General features: G+C 34.9%; 2 protein-coding genes across 5 annotated transcripts; one reads left to right on the plus strand and one right to left on the minus strand.

The window, feature by feature from the left end:
- Positions 1–83: 83 nt before the first annotated feature.
- On the minus strand, positions 84–4,528 carry LOC140968699 (phosphoglycerate mutase-like protein 1). 2 transcript variants are annotated; one of them, XM_073429753.1, is made up of 10 exons: positions 4,248–4,498; positions 3,273–3,334; positions 3,087–3,194; positions 2,750–2,829; positions 2,387–2,549; positions 1,994–2,072; positions 1,613–1,697; positions 1,360–1,479; positions 474–518; positions 84–381 (listed from the first exon to the last, which is right to left on the minus strand). In XM_073429753.1, exons 2-10 carry the CDS (start codon positions 3,330–3,332, stop codon positions 291–293), a joined length of 831 nt encoding a protein of 276 aa, XP_073285854.1. In that variant the 5' UTR covers positions 3,333–3,334; positions 4,248–4,498; the 3' UTR covers positions 84–290. The 2 variants fall into 2 exon arrangements, with proteins under 2 accessions (XP_073285854.1, XP_073285855.1); XM_073429754.1 differs by having other exon boundaries at positions 88–381; positions 1,613–1,701; positions 1,998–2,072; positions 4,248–4,528.
- A 198-nt stretch (positions 4,529–4,726) lies between these two features.
- Positions 4,727–11,937, plus strand: LOC140968698 (lariat debranching enzyme). Of its 3 annotated transcripts, XM_073429750.1 has the most exons (11): positions 4,727–4,873; positions 5,068–5,122; positions 5,319–5,441; positions 6,647–6,804; positions 7,137–7,258; positions 7,580–7,773; positions 8,639–8,821; positions 8,921–9,039; positions 9,114–9,253; positions 10,780–10,893; positions 11,602–11,937. In XM_073429750.1, exons 3-11 carry the CDS (start codon positions 5,319–5,321, stop codon positions 11,679–11,681), a joined length of 1,233 nt encoding a protein of 410 aa, XP_073285851.1. In that variant the 5' UTR covers positions 4,727–4,873; positions 5,068–5,122; the 3' UTR covers positions 11,682–11,937. The 3 variants fall into 3 exon arrangements, with proteins under 3 accessions (XP_073285851.1, XP_073285853.1, XP_073285852.1); XM_073429752.1 differs by lacking the exon at positions 6,647–6,804; XM_073429751.1 differs by lacking the exons at positions 4,727–4,873; positions 5,068–5,122 and having other exon boundaries at positions 5,300–5,441.
- Positions 11,938–17,243: the final 5,306 nt, after the last annotated feature.

Consider the following 17,243-nt stretch of genomic DNA (forward strand, 5'->3'; position numbering starts at 1 on the left):
TATATAATCTTTTCAATTCAATTTTTTCAATTGATAAAGATCGAATTCAATAATTTATCATTCACCCAAATTCATAAACGATAAATAATTTCGTTAGTCAAGTAAACTCATTCGAATTAATTTATCAATTCTAAATGAGTACAAAACAAACAAGAGCAATAAACCTCAAACAAACTGGAGTTCAATGAAGAATCAGGACAATGATCGACGAAATGACTTCCCCAACTCATTCTACAGCTGCATTCTAAATTCAAATTACTAGAACTGTATAACAAGTTAAGAGCATCAGACTATATTTCATCAGCGTCATCACTAGGAGTGTCAGGTCCACGAGGAATTTTTCCAGGATAATCGGTCGTCGAAGAATGTGAACCGATCATTCTGCAGAATGGACATCAAAAGAACATGAGTGAACCATGCATGAGATTGTGACAAAATGCAAGAGGATTCCAGAACGTGATAAGATTGTGTACCTTCTGTCAACAATGACCACTGATCGAAGTTCGCAGTTGGTGAATCTGTACACATAACTTGCAAGTGTTACTCATCCGTGAAACAAAGTTAAACAAACATACATGGCTGTACTATAAGAAGTCAACTTTCAGGAGTAATTTCCTCGCGCAAGAAATATAACAGCAATAAAACAGAAATATTATCATATGGGTATTATAGAATTTCGATGCAAACAAAGCACGTCTTATTAAAATGACATGTACTAAATGATGATGTACTAGAATATGGATATCTATGTATATAAAAAAATTATCACATGTCTACTGTATTTAACACATTGAGTGTTAATAAAACTAATAATCATCAGCTTATAAGCAAAAATAAACGACAATTACCTCGTATTTAATCTTGAATTCACTAGACCTACATTTAACTTGCATGTAAGTACGTTGAGCCTTTAAAGCGAATGATGTTTCGTGATTAATGACCAAGGTACACACTTTACTAAAGGGATTCACCTTGGCTTGCTTCTAAATGCATAGACAAAGCATCATTATGCCCTATACACCGGCCCATATTGGACTGGGGAAGAGGTGTGATGGCCTTGTTTAATAAACTATTCTAGCAACTTGGTTTGACCATTTTCATAAAGTAAAGTGATAACAAATTCGACTTATTTGACATCAAAAGCCATCATATAGAATGTTTGCACAATACTGTTGCATGAAACCTTTGCCTAAACGCATGATATGTGGGCTGCCAACAACTGTGAATTAAACATTATGCAACAAGGAAAACACAACTGGCAAAACAGGGCCGTTTCTTGGTTATTGTCCAACGATAAAGCAAGAAACAAATCAACACTTACGGTCTGCATAATAAAGCAAGAAACAAATCAACACTTACGGTCTGCATATTTCATGCTTCAGAGATATATGACAATCATTGCCAAACTCATTGAGAGTATGAATCAAGAATCCGCTGTGAGTTACCACAGCTATCTCTTTCTCTTTCCGTGTCCACAACCTGCAATCCATTTAAAAACCATTAAGTATATAGTTCTATCGTTAATTTATTTTGCATCATACTCGATACTTGAGGACAATTGTATGACTATAAAATAAAAAATGGAAATTCAGCATATAAACAATGGGGCTACCAGTTAAAAAATTGCAGTCCCCTGGCAGCAAGTTCTTCATCGGCCTCCCTAACATCAACCTTCCACAGCACATCATCATCACTTTCTATCTGAACAGAAGCACAAAGGTAAAAGAATAAACAACTCGACAAACAAAAAAAATTGCCAGTGGTTGCCCCTCGGGGGTGTCTGAGTTAGTGAAGTAGGTGAACATTTGACCAGTAGTCAGGAGTTTTATTCCCCCTACTAACACTTTCTCAGACGAGCCTGTCCCTGGCCACCATGGTTTGCAGGTTATTGTGTTAACCCGGAGATTTACAGTGTACACTGAAGGATAGCGGTTGAGGATTCCATCATAATTAAAAAATTATAGTACAAAGATAAAAGTGAATATTGGTCTACTTGCCATAGAAAAATCGATTGCCGGAAACAATGGCTTGTAATCTCTTATGCTTCTTCTCTTATCGCACCAGTGAACTCCCTGGGGTATATTAAGACACAATTGTAATCAACATCTACACAGCCATAATTCCATGGCAAAAATGGGTTGTATGTAAAAGCTAGTTCCACTACAACTACTGCCGGATAGATTGATAGAAAAAGGGAAAATCAATCCATTGTTTTATTAGAAATTGATTAAAATATTTGGAATAAATTAATATGTCACACAGTGTGTACACTGTGTAATAAAAACACCCCAACAAATTTTACATGGAAGGCCGACTTATGGTGCAGAATACAGACTTCACCAGATATATTTATTTTTTCTAAAAATATTTATTAGAAATCTTGTACCATATGTTCACGACAAAGTTCCAGTGCCACAAATGGAGGAGACTTTAAACTTGAAATTGCTGCACGGTTACTGTTTCCAGCATTTTCTACCATCAGTGGAGGTTCAGCAATTCCATTAACATAGCCTTCCCCACCAAATACTCCAACAGCCGTTTGCATAGTCCTGGAATGAATTATACGCAAGTTCCCTTCATTCTCAGATCAATAATGAACCAGACAAAATCTTTTTAGAATGCAGAACATCATGTTCAAATAAGTTTGACTTGCTTAATAGACAATTATAAAGTGGGGCCAAATAAAGGAAAATAATATATCAGATACATTGCAGCATGAGAAGAAGGATCAGAAACCCAAAGTAATCACCTTAACAAAGGGGAAACAACAACTAATTCGATTCCATCAGAAAGGCCGGATGCATGAACATGTTTTCGCAGATTATCAACCTGCAACAGTACTGATAAATCATTCCTTCACTTTTCTTCTTACGAAAATGGTTCAGTCGATTATTCAAAGACCATAAATGAAAATTCTAAAAACACCGCACAGATGGAAAAGTTTGTAATCTAACTAAAATCTAACCACGAGCTTATTGACTACATTTAACATATAAAAGCTGCCAACCATCCTACACATTTTTGACGTAGTGTTTGTTGGTGTACTGAAAACGTTGATCTATGGTGATGATGGAAGTTATGATCACCTGTTTCCAGCCAAGAGGTGTAAGTTGTGCATCTAAGAGCTTTGGAGACAAGTAAGCGTTGTGGTCCTTTTCTCCAGCCACATTGTGGAATCCCTGAGCATGTCTCACCTAAATTACATGCACATTATAATTAAACAACTGAATGTGTGAAGATTACAAACAAAACAGGAGAGGGCAAATGAAAACCAAATGAATAGTTTTGCATCGGTGCAAAGGGTACAAGCCTTGGCCTGGTAAAGTATCCATATCTGCAACATTTACAGAAAGCACATATCAGTGGAGAAGATCAGCATATTAACACCTTTTGCTTTTCTTTTGGATGCATGGAAAAGTGCATGTATTCAATGAAAAGTGGGGAAAGCTGCATAAAATACAAATTTTTTGTTAGGGACTTTATTATTATGGGCCCTAAAGTGTTGGGCCTTATTTAGTTAGGAAGAATCTAGAAATGGGGGAGTGGTATATAAAATGCGAGGGAGGAGCGAGATTAGGATTCATTCAGTCGTTTTCTTCATCTTGTTTGGTGAAAAAACTAGCAGTGGCTAGGGGAGCAATTTTATTGCTTGTACAGAGGATTATCTCTGGGAACAATTTTAGTTTATTTCAATCAATATTATTTTCAGTTTCTTTGTTGTTTTGTCGTTCAATACCTAGCTATATTAGTCTAACTTTGTGGCCAAGAATCAGCACTCTTAACAATTCTGCTAATGACTACTTTTACAGTGTTAGTACGAAATAAGCACCAAGAACAAAGTCGGCCGTACTGATGTTTTAATTGAAATTTTTTTATTAATGGATCGTAAAATCTTTATCTGAAATTAGAACAGAAAGATCAAGGAAGCAAGGAGTACGCTGGATCATTGAGAAACAACAATTCTGAATTCTAGTGGCGATATCCATTTTATGTTTTTTAATGTTTCAGTAACGCATAGGTAAAGAAGCGTGAAACATGTGACAATCATCTTATGAGTTGAACAAAAAAAGAAAAAGAAAATGAAACATATCCAAAAAATCAAGAATATCCACAAATCTTTCACAAAAACAAATCAGCACATACTAAATACGTAAAAAGAGACGCAGCATGCCCATGACACGAATCACACATAAACAGAGGAACACACAAGAAAGCTGTAAAAAATACAGAGATTAAAATAGACTCACCGGAGCAGCTCGGAAAGGAAATAACCGGAGATGAAAATGACCCAGAAGCAGCACAGCCCGGGAAAATGCCTTGTCGTTGCTTGTTTATCCTTGTGCTTATGTTTATCGAGGGATGAAAAAAAAATTCTCCTGGATCTTGTTGGAACTCAAAAACTACACAGGGATTCAATATATCAGTATTATTATTATCATAAAAAAATCGGTGGCCGACGTTTCTGGTGTGCCAGTTGCCGAATGAAGCGCCGTGTATTTGTTTGCTTTTGTCTCTCTTTCTACGAATCTGAATGCGTCATTGTAACGCAAAAAGGGCATATTCGGATGGATTATTAAGTATCCGGGTACGTGTCGCAGGTTGGCACTATTGTTTCGGCTTGCGTGGAACCAAGTGGGCCACTTCTTTTAAAAAAAAACTATGTATTAGTTTTGTGCCACTTAACATGAAATCATTTGTAGCCCAAATACACTAAAATCAATCAGGCCCAATCCCCAAAACCCCCTAACCCGTCGGCCCATCCTTTCTCCCGATTGCTCGCTGCTTTCCCCGATTCCTGGCTGGAGAAAGGTTGTCCGACGTGACTCAAGCAACTACGACGCTTCTCCTTTCGTTAAACCCTAACGTCCCACAGGTTGGCTGTTTTCTTTCCTCTCCCGCTTTCTCGATGTTTATGTTGTGTTGATTTGTAGCTGCATTTTTCCTTCTTTTTTTTAAAAAAAATAATCGGTGAACCGATACTTTATGAACTGAAGTGGAGTGACAGCAGCTCGGATTATTTATGACTAACGTAACGTGTTTGCTCTTATTGATTTATGGAATGAAAAGCTTTGTTGTTTCGTCTGCTTATGTAGCTAAATCCCAGGAGCTCCTCGCAACAGAGGTTTGCTTTCTTTTCTTTGGTTAATTCAGTTTTAATCTATTTTTACCCAATTTGTACGACTCTTCTTTGTAATTCATGGTCTAAACTGTATGATAATCGACAATATTGTGACATATAACTGTAATAATAATTGCGGCTTCAAAATTTGAAGTAGCGGAAAAAACACCCCTAAACGATAAATTACTGGTGATCGTAGATGAAAATTGCTGTAGAAGGGTGCATGCATGGAGAGCTGGACAACGTCTATGCAACTCTCTTACATATCCAAGAAGTCGAGAAGATCAAAGTCGATCTTCTCATTTGCTGTGGGGATTTTCAGGTCGAGTTACTCATACTTTTTTCTCCCCAAATTTTTAATCTTCGGTTTTTTTTAATGCATTTTACAGGAGTTTGGGATGGCATGCTTTCTTAGCATTTATTTGTCTTGCATTTGTTTCACTGTATTTCATTGTTTTGGATTTCTGGTGAATGGTGTGTCTACTCAAGCCATGATGAATATCTGTAGAAATCTATGTGTAGAATTTTATATGTTAAGTATCTATTTTACTTGTAACCATTCAATTATACTTACTGTATGAAGATTGATTAGTTGTATTAAGTATTTAAGTTGATCCATATTGATTTGATTGACTTTGCAAGAATTTAAAACATGAGTTTAATTTGAACCCACAGGATCTAGGAACTTCAATAGATGCTAGGAACTCAACTTGCTAGGATGACTGCTGGTGATCTTAATTATTGAATGTTAAAAGTCTAAGATGGTGCATTTACCTTATTAGAACAGGGTGGAACTAGCTCCTAATATACTAGAATCTTGGCATCTGAAAGGAATTGAATTACAAATCATCCAATGTGTACTTTACAAACTACTGAACAATAATAAAGTCAATAATCATTTGTTTTCAACCAAACAAAAAAAAGCAATTATTACGTCGAATCACACCTTGGATTCATATTCTGCTTTAAGGCAAACCAAAACGAGTGATTCACGGTTGAGGTGCACACTTCTCTGAAATGATTACTCTATTCACAACGGTTGTGTTTCTATGTATCTTGACCCTGGACAAGTTGAAACCTTCAGTTCGGTGGTGTCTTAATAACATCTTCTAAACAAACTATACCTGAATTAATTATTATCTAATCCTGAACTGAGGATTTCAAACTAGTTTCATATTTTTAGTTAAATAGATGGCACAGCATCTTCTTTCGTTGCATGTTTCTGCGCAAGATGCCACAACTCTGGAGACCATTTCTTCTGGAGTAAAGCTAACCATCTTTTCTTATTTTTTCTTGTCTTTTTCGCCTCTGTTATTCTCCATGTCTCTTACACACTCGTTGCCTTGTGCATCATTCCTGTTTCATTTGTCTAATGCCTGTTTGTTTGGTGTCTTGTCGTCAAGGAGAGTTTTTGGAGTAATGTATGGGTGGGGAAAAGCTTAAATTGATAAATTTCAGTAACTTTTTAGTTTTTTTCTTATTAATATGTGAAAAAATTTGCTTCGAACTATATAATGTGTGCAACAGGCTATTAGGAATGAAAGAGATCTAGAAAGCTTAAATGTGCCTGCCAAGTATCGACACATGAACACATTTCACAAGTATTATTCAGGGGAGAAAGCTGCCCCAATTCCGACCATATTCATTGGGGGAAATCATGAGGCGTCAAATTATATGTGGGAACTGTAAGCAAATAATTTATGTGTGCTTGCAATTTTTTTTTCAGTGCATGAAATTCTTTTTGACATGTTTTCTTATGTATTAAAGTAGAGAAAGGGAGGAATTTCAACAAATATGATTTTGGATGACAGTGCTTCTCACATGCAACCTCTCTTCATACAGTGGTGGATTATGCATGTTTTGCAGTGAAAAGCATAAATGTGATTTTGTTTAGTCGAAGTTGAACTTCACTTAGTGACAATGTTATTTTCCATCTAGACAGTTTGAAATTCATATCAGTATTTTTTTCCCCGAAATTTTTGCCCTGTAGTATGTGACAAGCTAACTCCACTCGCAGATACTATGGGGGATGGGCTGCACCACAGATATACTTTCTTGGAATGGCGGGGGTGGTTAAGTTTGGAAATGTTCGTATAGGTGGCATCTCTGGAATATATAATAGGCATGACTACTATTCAGGTATTGTAAGTTGAGTACTCACTGGTCTGTTATAAAGCACCCGGTATTGTGAGTTGAGTACTCACTGGTCGGTTAGAGAGCCCCTTTGAGGAGTTCTTGCTGTATATGTTGATGCTTCTGTGATGTTGCAGTTTGAACTTTTCAACTTCTTAATATAACAATCCATTAATGTCTTAATACGGGCTATTTGAGATGGAAATTTATCTGAAGCACCAATAATCAATTGTCTTGTTCCATATTAGAGTATGTTGTTATTGTATGTTGTTATTGTTGTTTTGCTGGTGTCTCTTTGTAATTTCTTGAATGACATTATGTTAGCAGGGCATTATGAAAAGCTGCCTTACAATGAAAAAGACATCCGGTCCATATACCATGTTCGTGAGTTTGATTTTTACAAGCTTATGCAACTTGAGGAACCTATTGACATCTTTATGTCACATGATTGGCCACTCGGGATTACCTCTTGTGGAGACTTGCAGAACCTTCTACGTCGAAAGCCGTTCTTTGAACAAGAGGTAATGCAGGTTACAATATTGATGATCAATAATTTTTTACTTCCCACTGAAGTTATAAACATTTATTTTCTCAAATTACTTGTTTTTTGTAATTACTGGGTTGCTTCAGTTTTACTTTTTTTATTTTCAATAATCGATATCTCTGACCGCTTCTGTAGTCCAGTAACACTTATGCTTATGCTACAAACTCACTATATCTTTTTAACTCAAGTGCCCATGTCACAAATAGGTAATGACTTTGACACCTAATCATGTACTTGTGTTTCTGTATGTTTTAAATGTTTTGTGTACTTCCCTCAATCAAAAGTTCAAACAAAAATGGAGCAAAGGAACCATCACTTTAGAAGTTGATTGAAGTGCATTTTATCATGAAATAGTCAGAAACCTTAATGTGAGAATGTCGTGGCCTTCTTTTACAAGCATATTGATCAGGACATTGTATCTGTTGAACCATAGTGCGATTAAGGCTGTGCAGGGTCACCCAGTAGTATACAAGTCTTAGCTGTGCATGATTTTGAACTATACGGTTAAATTGTTAAACCCTAGTAAGTTGAGATTTGTAGGTGCGGCTTCAGGATTTTCCTCTTGATCAATGTGGTGGTAGACAATTCATCAGGGAATATTGAGTGCCGAAAGTTCAGCCTATGCTCATGTATAACTTATATTCTGCGTATCAACTACTTTCTGAAATTTTTTGGTGCTGGTATTCACCATAAGATTGTTTTTCTCATTCCATTTCTTACAAATAAAATGTAAGTTGAAATAATTTGTTGCTCTGGATTTTTTTGATCCTCTATAACCATATAAAGACGATGAGTTAATGATAAGTTTTGGGTCACCTTTACTATTTACTCTTATTTTTGAGATTCGAGAAGGAATATTGGGAAATCGAGCTGCTGCAGAATTGCTGGACAAGTTGAAACCTTTTCACTGGTTTTCTGCCCATCTACACTGCAAATTCTCTGCTCTTGTTCAACATGGGGAAAATGGCTCTGTCACAAAGTTTCTTGCACTGGATAAGTGCCTCCCTGGACGGAACTTTTTGCAGGTTGCTACTCATCCTGTATTGTTATTTGTTAACAACAGATACTTGCTGCAGTTACAAGTTGAGAAAGTTCATTAACTTTGGATTCTTTCATTGTTATAGATTGTTGACATTCCATCAGAGATGGGCCCTTATGAGCTTCAGTACGATGAAGAATGGCTTGCAATCACCAGGAAGTTTAACCCTGCTTTTCCCCGGACTAGATATCGTGCAAATTTTGGGTGCTGCTATTGTTTTCACGTTATTAAATAATTTTTCAAATATTTGCTTGTTATTGATATTATTTGTATTTTAGTGATGCTAAGCTCGATATACAAGATTGTCGTCACTTCGTTAGGAATAAGCTGCAAATGAGAGGGGGTAAACCTTTTGAATTTGTTCGGTCAGCGCCGTGCTATAATCCTGGTCAACCGGTTTCAAAAAGATTTCCTTTCGGTGAGTATTTATGCTTAAGATGTGGTTATCACTCACTTTTCTGTTCCACAAAAACCAACTATTGTTTTACCGAAGCAATTTTTTTACGGATGGAAACATAAGGTTTTAGCTAAATAAATATCAGGATGATTGTCTTATGTAAACTGGAAACATGGGTGAATTAGGTCTATAAAGAAATCTCGCTATCTTTATGGGATAAGAGCTGTATGATGAGGACACGATGAACCAAATGATCGTGTCATTCTTAACTTCGATATGAAGCCAAAATTTTAATTGATGCAGCTGTCTATACTGTTTGAAAACAATGATCGCATAATAGGAACTATATTACCACTCATGAACGAGTAATTTAAAAAGTTTTTTGATGTTCTTTGAAGTATTCTACCAAAAACAATAATGCAATTTAAACCATGAATCGTAAGTTAATGAACTAGTAAATGGACCATTATAAAACAACCTATGCTTACCACCCAGGACTCTTAGTGTTAGGTGGCCATCATGCTTTTGGTCTTACGAATCCGAAGGTGACCACATGCAAGTGTTCCTTATTAAACTAAAATATCATCAAATCAATGGAGTACAAATTTTTAAATGTTCTTAGATAGATATATGTTTACTCAAGTTTGTTTGGTTGATGCTTGTTTTGGCACAAATGCGAGGACGACATATCACTCATAATTTTGTGTCCATCGCACAAATGATTGTGTTTTATATCTTCTTGCAATTGAGTATTTGATATTTAATCAAGATTTCATATATCTCCACACGTTCTTAAACACCAGCAACCTTAATTTGATTCGGGGAAGGTGTATTTTAAACGGAGGACGACAATTCTTAAACACTTGCAACCTTAATTTGATTCGGGGAAGGTGTATTTAGAAAGGAGGAAGACAAATATAGATTTTTCCGACTATCTAACCCTAATTTTATTGACCTTCATATACTTACCAGTGGATTGTGCATTCCACAGTTTAATCCTTGTGTTCTGGAGCTCTAACAGTCAACTGCTTTCGTGGCCTGGTCAATTGGTCATTCGTATAGTTTAGAAGCCTAATTCCTTGCATCACAGGCCTAGTCATTAATATTAACCTTACCTATTGGCTCTCTAAGGATCGAAAAGTCACCCAACCTTGTTATCTTGTGTGAGAGTTAGTCATATCGTGGGCAGCCTTTCTGATCCATACTTCTTGGAGCAGTTTTTCTCCTTGATTCTGGGCAATTCAATTTGTATCAGAAACATATGATTTTTTTATTTGAAGTGTTTTGAGTTCTCTCCTTTTTTCTTATCATTTTGCGCCGAATATGTACAAATTTTTTATCTTTGTGCTCTTAATTTCTCTTCTCTGCTGACGGTTGTGACCATTTTAATGCAAATAAATTCTATCCGTACTCGCTACTATCAATTTTCATAATTTGCTATCTTTCTGATGAAATTTCAATAATGCAATGCAAGCTCTACGCTTTGTATCTGATACTGAATTCTGTTATGCGGTAATGCCTCCTTATCCTTTTTCCTTTCTGTGTAGGAGTAGGGCATTGCCGAAACCCTCAAACAGAAGCTCTCTTACAACTTTTGGAACTTCAATATGTTCTTGATGACTCATCCATTATGAAGGAGCCATCTCCGTTTCCTGCCAGGGGTGAGTTATATCTTACTATGAATATTACTATGATTCTTTACTTCTTTATCCATTATGCTTTGTTGCCTTTTCTTAAAGGGTGTCAGTGTTTCACTCAGCGCCTAAACAAGAAAAGGCTGTCGTGTTTCACTCAGCGCCTAAACCTTTCTTTCGAAAATGATTCGCTTGTCTCCTTGGTTTGGGAAGGAAGAAAGTGAGTTGATGGCGACTTGTCCTTGACTTGATTCTACGCCTGTGAATAAAAAATAGCTGGTATTCAAAAATAAAAAAAGGAAAGAAAATAGTGAGTCGGGGGAAGTAAAACCAAATGCGAAAGAATATCGACTTTTGAATGACATTTGTATAACAAGATCCAGCACAAACCTGATCATGAATAAGATTTGGAATCCATTTTGCTTCCGACCCTCACAACTAAAATTATTATTGTGATGGTTCGTTAAAAGCAATCGATCATCGGTCATTTACTATAATCCACATTTAGGATTGAATGGAGTGACCATGTTTATAGTTCCTTTCCAATCTTCTTTTTTATTTTTCGTTTCTTTTATGTTGTTTTTAGCCACAAGGCTTGATTAATACGCCTTCACAATTATAATCTTCCGTCAGGCATGATATATTACTTTGAGAACATATCAGGCAGCCTCAATATTGCAACAACTCATGCTTTCCCCCCGGTAAAGTTTTAACTTGTTGTTTGTACAACTTCAGGTTCCCTTGATTTTCGTAGTGAAGACATTCCTATTGATGATGTGGAGGAGGATGAAGACGAAGTTGATGAAGAAACCTAGGAAGTCCGTACAGTTTTTTCCTGGTAAATTCATCAGCCTCATTCCTCAAGAAGAAAGACGTTCGAACTCAGATTCAAAGGCCAGGTATGTTGCAACATGTAAAGGTAGGAGAATGCTGCAGAACGTAGTTCAGAAACATTATAGTGTTTTGAAGTCACAAAATTAGATGACGTATGTGCAACAGTAGAGCTGCATGCATCCTGAATGATAAACTGAGTTACTCTACCATATTATATATTAAATTTTATTCAACTTACTAACAACGAGGAAATAAATACAACTGAAAGACGCATTTTAAAGTTATTGAATTTCATTCAACTTAACAAATGTTTTTTGACCGCATGAAAGCTTTAATTAAATTAAATAGTTGAAGTGTCAAATATTTTGTAACAATTACTACTATGATATATTTTAAGAAATCACAAATGTATGAAGGTATTTCTTATAATAAAATATTAAAATCATGTGATCTTAATTATGTAATCAGGGGTGTAAATTGAAACTCAAAATCTAAAAATTCGATCAGATTATGTATAATCTGGGTCTATTAAAGTTTGATAGTTAAATAACCTTTTTATTCCTTATACACATAGACATGAGTTTTATATTTTAATAAAAACTATTTTTTGTTGTATAGAATCGCGTGTATGAATAAATTCATTTTATTATAATATTTTATTTTAAAATAATAACAATACACAATCTAGTGTGAGTTTCTTGTCCCGATAAGATTTCTGTCTATTTCGTATCGCATAATATCACATCTATATTTTCAGGGGCGGAGCCAGGATATTAGTTCAGTGTAGGCAACAATATATTATAATTAATAAAGGAAAAGAAGAGCAATGATTAATCGACAACTAAAAATAATGTGTCATAAAGTTTGAACACAAGTTACGAACATCCAGTAGCATTGATAATTGATGGGAAACGTCAGAAAATCACGAACAACAGCGTGTATAAAATCCGAAATCAAAACAAAATATGATATAAAATATAAAATATACGTTCGAAAAATAAGCATGAATTTATTATCGATTGGAAAAAGCATAAAATTATAAAACAATTGAATGAAAAAACGAACCTAAAATTTGATAACATTTTGGATATTTTTAGAGATTATGAAAGATGAAAGAGTAATTAAAATGAATTAGAATGATTGTTAATCAAAGTATATGACGTCCATGACTCGAGAAGAAAAAACACATACAGAAGGCTATAAATTGTATATTTATACTAATAACATGTAAAATAATTGAGTCTAAAATTTAAGAAAATTNATTTTAAATTCATTTTATCTGTTTTGAAAAAGTAAAAATTTACGGTAAAAAGTAAAAATCTCAAACTCTCAAAATTATCACACTACACATTTTATAATATTTTTCTCTTAACTCAATTGTGATTTTCTTCACAAATGAGATATCTATTTATAGAAAATTTTTACAAATAATCCAAAATTAAATTACATCATTACCTTCATCATCACACACAAATTTCAATATTCAGCACCTAATTTTCAATATTCAAATATTCAACATTCCAATATTCAATACACATATTTTAAATATTATTTTTCAACACTCCTCCTTGTGATGATGATCATAATGATTGTCTTCATTACGTGTTTTTATACTGCCTCGTTAAAAACCTCACTAGGAAAAATTCATTGAGATAAAAACCATAGTAAGGGAAAAAGAGTGCAGTCACGTAAACTCCCTCTCACGTTGACACGAACGATTCTTCACAAATTTCGTAGATTGCGCATCCCAATATTATATATGTGCTTTCTGAATATTGACATAGGAAGTGCATTTGTGAAGATATCTGATGAGTTTTCACTTGATTGAATGTGACGAACATCAATACATTTATTCTTCTCATGCGCCTTGGTGAATGCGAAGAACTTAGGAGGAATATGTTTAGTTCTGTCGCTTTTTATGTATCCTTCTTTCATTTGAGCAACACATGCAGCATTATCTTCATATAGTATCACAGGCTTCTCGTCGAATGATAATCCGCATGAGATTTGGATATGTTGGGTCATTGATTTTAACCACACACATTCACGGCTTGCTTCATGTAGTGCAATAATCTCGGCATGATTTTATGAAGTTGTTACGAGCGTTTGTTTCTGTGAACGCCAAGAAATTGCAGTGCCTCCACGAGTAAATACATATCCAGTTTGGGAACGTGCCTTGTGTGGATCAGATAAGTATCCAGCATCGGCATAATCAATTATCCTTGGATTAGCATCTTTTGATTACAAAGGTCCCAAGTCTGTCGTTCCTCGTAGATAACGGAATATGTGTTTAATTCCGTTCCAGTGTCTCTTTGTTGGATATGTGCTAAATCTTGCCAATAAATTTACGGCAAAAGATATATCAGGCCTTGTACAATTTGTAAGATACATAAGGGCACCGATAGCACTTAAATATGGTACTTCTGGACCAAGAATATCTTCATCATCTTCACATGGACGGAATGGATCTTTTTCTATGTTTAATGATCTAACAACCATTGGAGTACTTAAAGGATTTGATTTATCCATATTAAAAACGTTTAAGGATCTTTTCTGTATAATTTTTATGGTGAACAAATATTCCGCATTCTTTTTGTTCAATTTGTAAACCCAGACAATACTTGGTTTTTCCAAGATCCTTCATTTCAAATTCTTCCTTCAAGTATGACACAACTTCATGAATTTCATTATTCGTTCCAATGATGTTTAAATCATCAACATATACAGCAATAATTACGCATCCGGATGTTGTTTTCTTAATGAAAACACAAGGGCATATTGAATTATTTACATATCCCTTTTTCATCAAATGATCACTTAGCCGATTATACCACATTCGGCCAGATTGCTTTAACCCATATAATGATCTTTGTAATTTCACAGAATAACATTCTCTGGGTTTTGAACTTTGTGCTTCAGGCATCTTAAATCCTTCAGGGATTTTCATATATATATTACTATCAAGTTAACCATATAAGTAAGTTGTAACAACATCCATAAGACGCATTTCTAAATTTTCAGATACTGCCAAGCTAATCAAATACCGAAACGTAATTGCATACATCACGGGAGCATACGTTCCTTCATAATCAATTCCAGGCCTTTGAGAAAAACCTTGTGCAACAAGTCGAGCTTTATATCTTACTATTTCATTTTTCTCATTTCGCTTTCGAATAAAACCAATTAGTATCCAACAGGTTTTACACCTTCAGGTGTAAGGACTATAGGTCCAAAAACATTACGTTTATTTAGCGAATCCAATTCAACATGGATGGCATCTTTCCATTTTATCCAATCCTGCCGATTTTTACATTCAGCAAAAGATTTTGGTTCACGATCTTCATTATCATTTATGATGTCGATTGCCACGTTATAAGAAAATATATCATCAATTTCTTCTATATCTTTTCGGTTCCATATTTTTCCATTATTAATATAATTAATAGAGATTTCATGATTCTCGTCAGTTTGTGGTTCTGACAGAACATTTTCATCATCATGTATTTCTTCAGGAACAACATTCTCTATTTTGTGATCATCATGTGTTTCTTCAGGAACATCATTCTCTATTTTGTTCAATTTGTTTCTTTGGAATTTCAATTCGAGCATGAGATTTTTATCCTAGTAACCGACTGGCCTTTCACGCTTCAGGCGTTTTACGACATCATGACTTTGTTCAATTTGTTTCTTTGGAATTTCAATTCGAGCATGAGCATTTACAGCATGTATATCTGATTTAGTTACCCCTTTTGTATCTGTAAATGCATCTGGTATTTGATTTGCTATTCTTTGCAAGTGCACAATTTGCTGTACATCTTTTTCACATTGTTGTGTTCTTGGATCTAGATGTAACAATGATGATACATACCATGTAATTTTTTTTTCGGTATGTTTCTTGTCTCCCCCTAACATTGGGAAGATTTCCTCATTAAAATGACAATCAGCAAAACGTGCTGTGAACACGTCGCCTGTCTGAGGTACAAGATATCGAATGATTGATGGACTATCATAACCGATATAAATACCAATCTTTCTTTGAGGTCTCATTTTCTTTCGTTGAGGTGGTGCAATAGGCACATACACCATACATCCAAAAATTCTCAGATGAGAAATGTCTGGTTCTTTACCAAATGCAAGCTGCAATGGGGAGTATTTATGATATGCACTTGGTCTGATGCGAATTAATGAAGAGGCATGTAAAATTGCGTTTCCCCATATAGAAATAGGGAGCTTTTTTTTCATAATCATTGGTCTAGCAATCATTTTCAGACGTTTAATTAATGATTCAGCCAATCCATTCTGTGTATGTACATGAGCAACATGATGCTCAACAATGATTCCCATAGACATACAATAATCATTGAAAGTCTGGGAAGTAAATTCACCAGCATTATCAAGTCTAATTTTCTTGATTGTATAATCGGGAAATTGATTCCTCAATTTTATTATTTGAGCAAGTAATCTTGCAAATGCAACATTTCGAGTTGACAATAAACATACATGTGACCATCTGCTGGAGGCATCAATCAATACCATAAAGTATCTGAATGGTCCACATGGTGGATGGATTGGTCCACAAATATCACCCTGAATACGTTCAAGAAACATTGGTGATTCAGTTTGGATTTTGGCTGGTGATGGTCTTATAATAAGTTTTCCAAGAGAACATGCTTTACATTGAAACTTATTATTNAATCCAGTAGGGAGCATTGGTAGTTTTTCAATCACATATTTCTTTCCTGATTTATATGTGGTAAGACACATATATTTCTCATTCCCTTCATTCATTGTTTGAGTATCATACCCATGGGAATATATATCATTAAAACTCAACAAATTTCTTTTCGATTGTGGTGAATATAAAGCATCATTGATCAAAAATTTTATACCATTAGGTAACAAAAATTGTGCTTTACCACCTCCTTTAATCAAGTCTACAGGACCTAATATTGTATTCACCGTTGTTTTTGTTGGTTTTAGTTCCAAGAAATATCTTTTATCTCGGAGGATAGTGTGCGTTGTACCACTATCGGGTATGCAAACTTCAGCTTTGCTCATAGCATTTTCCATATTTGAACTTCAAAAAATATGCAATGAAAAAAAATTAATGACAATACATATGTAAATATAACACATATCATAATTGTACAATAAAACATTATCATGAAAAATAAATTATTGTACATTTATATTCTACCACTATATTGTTCGTTTTCAGAAAAATCATTGAGAAAATCTGCAGCATCAATATTGTTCATTTCTATCCCACCAACATATTGATCATTTTCAGAGAAATCATTCATAAAATCAGCAGCATCAAAATGAGTTGAATCACTCAAACGGTCACTTTGCTCAGTGAAGTTGGTCTCTTTTTCTTTCTCTTTTATCGATTCTTTATAGAGCTTGCAAAGGTGCTCAGGGGCTCGACAAATACGAGACCAATGTCCTAGAGTGCCGCATTTGAAACAAGAACTTTCAAATCTTTTCGAGTGATTTTGATTAACACTCATGTTCTCATGATGCCTTTTCTGTGGGTGGTTCGT

This window comes from Primulina huaijiensis, unplaced genomic scaffold (assembly GCF_012295235.1).
Source record: "Primulina huaijiensis isolate GDHJ02 unplaced genomic scaffold, ASM1229523v2 scaffold37775, whole genome shotgun sequence".
Classification (NCBI taxonomy): domain Eukaryota; kingdom Viridiplantae; phylum Streptophyta; class Magnoliopsida; order Lamiales; family Gesneriaceae; genus Primulina; species Primulina huaijiensis.